Source organism: Marmota marmota, unplaced genomic scaffold (assembly GCF_001458135.2).
Source record: "Marmota marmota marmota unplaced genomic scaffold, marMar, whole genome shotgun sequence".
Lineage (NCBI taxonomy): Eukaryota > Metazoa > Chordata > Mammalia > Rodentia > Sciuridae > Marmota > Marmota marmota.
The window spans coordinates 1-2844 of record NW_026011697.1 but is presented as its reverse complement, the minus strand read 5'-3'; the positions used below and the strand labels follow the sequence as shown (position 1 = coordinate 2844).

The 2844-nt window shown below is 34.6% G+C and overlaps 1 protein-coding gene across 1 annotated transcript; it reads right to left on the bottom strand.

Moving 5' to 3' along the window:
* Positions 1 to 638: 638 nt before the first annotated feature.
* On the bottom strand, positions 639 to 2455 carry LOC107134958 (UDP-glucuronosyltransferase 2B15-like). Its single transcript, XM_015476947.2, has 2 exons — positions 1687 to 2455; positions 639 to 989 (listed from the first exon to the last, which is right to left on the bottom strand). The coding sequence occupies exons 1-2, from the start codon at positions 2408 to 2410 to the stop codon at positions 748 to 750; spliced, it is 966 nt and encodes a 321-aa protein (XP_015332433.1). The 5' UTR covers positions 2411 to 2455; the 3' UTR covers positions 639 to 747.
* Positions 2456 to 2844: the final 389 nt, after the last annotated feature.

Here is a 2844-nt window from a genome sequence, read left to right as displayed (position 1 = left end):
CCTATTGATATAAATAAAGCTGGCAACTTGGCCATTCTGCCTCTGCATCTTTTCTCTGTGTCTCTTTTTATTATCCTTACAGTTTATTGGAATGATAAAAGTGCAGTATTTGTTAAAAAATACATCAGATTCTTATGGTTTTTCATAAGCAGTATTATTCTAAATACTTACAGAATTATTTTATAATTAAAAGCTAAGAGCATCCTACAGATACATGTAGTACAAGTTAATATTTATTCTTCAAATATGCAAAATTTATGGTCATTGATAACTCTGCAGTATATCTCTCTGTCTTTTACTTTAAGACAACTAAAGTGTGGTGACCCCCTTTGCCACAGGGAGTTTTCCTGAGGTTCCCTAATAGCCTTGGGTAGAGAGGAAATGCCTGTGGTCCTTCCCTATTATAATATTTCTCACAAAATTTCTCTGTCATGTTCACAGTCTGTCTTTCAATGTAGAATGTAAGGTATTTGGGAGAAGAGACTGTGTTTCTTTGTTTCTCTGCATATAAAGAATTTTCCTATGGTACATGCTAGGCATTTCTTTGAATTAATAACTGATATTGTCTTGTATGTTGAGAAATAAAGACCTTAATTTAACTGGAGCTTTGTGTAGCTCTCAAAAGTCCCCAGGTTTTACTTTTCTACTATTAAAAAAATAAAATTCACATAGTTATGTGAATATGCATAGATATGTAAGAATTTCTATCTACAGATCTCTTTGTCCCATTTCCTATAACTTTTTTTTTCACAGTGAATGAGACATTCTGAGTGAGAACAGAGAATCATTCTTGGTGAAAATGCAAGGACAACAGAACCAACTAAATGGGAATAGGTTTACCTTAGGCAGAGGTTTGGCAGGTCTGCAGTGGAGTCCTCCAATGAAATCAACATTTGGTAGGGTTGGGCGAGGAAATTCCAAATCCCAATAGGTTCTAATGAGCCAGATATCTGCTTTTGACATTGTCTCTAGTAATGTAGTGGGTCGTCCTGAACAGGAAAAGGAATACAAAAGCTATAGGACATTAGAAAGTTATCATGTGGAAATGAATATGTCTGGTACATATCTGAAAAACCTTTTAATAATGAAGCCAAACATGTTTAAGAGTTTCTGTGATTTAATAAAGCTAATGTGTGTGTGTGCATATGTGCATATATAAAAAACATATATGTTGCTCATATTTATGTGGACATACGTGAAAGGCACAATGTGAGAGATGAATTAAGTGACAAAATATTTGAATTTATAAATGTGGAAACTAATCTATAGATACAGAGCTGATTTACTCAAAGCTACATAGATAATTGTTCTAGAAATATTTGTAGGAGTCATCTAACTACATTCTAGACTCATGAAGACATTGAGTAACATTAAAAATTATTGTTTTGAAGATGAAATTTAATGGATACTAAAAGGGTAATAAATGTGTTTGACTTCCTAGGGAAGTCCCCAGTGGCTTATTTTGTGTGTGTGACTTCCTGCTGTATCCAAACATTTCAAACTAACTTTACAACTGAAGCTTTTCCATAGTGTTTTGAGTTTGATGTATTATTGTGATAAAATATTTTTTATTTTATCACCATACATTTAAAAGATTAACTTCTCTGACTTCATACTCCCGCAGGCTCACCCTCAGAGACATGACTAATTTTGGAATTTTTATTGCCATTAGAAAATAGGACTTACCTAAAATTTCACTGTAAAACTGATTCCACTTCTTCTCATCAAATGTTTGGAACCAAAAATCAAAATACAGCACATACAGCATATTTTTTATCCGCTCCATGAATGTCATTTGATCACTTAATTCTGACATAAGAATAGGCACATAGGAAGGAGGGAATGAAAGTCCTGCACTATATTTTTCATACGTGTATCCATACAAAAAGCGAAGAGTATACACAAGTGGTATTTCAAATAGCTCAGCTAGCAGCTCACCACAGGGACCAAATGCATCTGCAAGAATGACATCAAACTTGGATTCACGTAGTTTTGTCATAAGATTCTTGTTAAAAACTGCCTCTTTACAGAGTGTCAAAAAGTTTTCAAAACCTTCCCACACCAGTTCTTGCAACAGTGAAAAGTATGTCCAAATCGATTGTTTTGGCAGCTCATAAATCAACTTCCTGATTGCTTCAATGTAAAAATCTTCCATGTCAGTTTTAGACATTGCTGAAGGGTAAGTCTCAAATTTAATAGCAGATCCTTCTTCAACATAAAAAGAAACGGAAGCTGAGGATATCAGAACAGTCACTTCGTGACCTTTCTGAACTAGTTCATCCAATATTGTCTTTATATTGATCCAATGGCTGTATTCCATTGGCCACACAAGCACCTTCCCACAACTTCCAGAACTAAAGTGACTACTCAGCTGTAACAGGAGTAGAACTGCCGTCATTTTTGTAGACATCCTGGTGAGATGCAAGGCTTCCTTTCACACTGGATTCCCTCTGCTCTTGTTGATATCCAAGCAGAAATCATTAGTTAAAATATAACTTGTACCCACCTAAGTAAATACATACACTAATAGACAGAGTGTCTGACTGCCAAGTGGGAAAAGCAAATGGTAGATGACCTCATGTCCTAATGAAAATGTGCCATAATTCCTTTCTGTGTTCTTTCCTGTAGTTAAGAGTTGATGACCTTACATGTATATGTCTCTTATGTTATACTTGATGTTTTTGAATAATGTCAAGTGGCATGTGACATATTACTTTTGTTTGCAGCTTCTTTGTACAGAAGCAGAAATATAGTCATAATCCTGGTGAATCAACATTTAAGGATAACTTCCTTCAATGATTTTTTTGGGGGGGAAGTGTCAACTTTGTTTTCATGTAAATCACA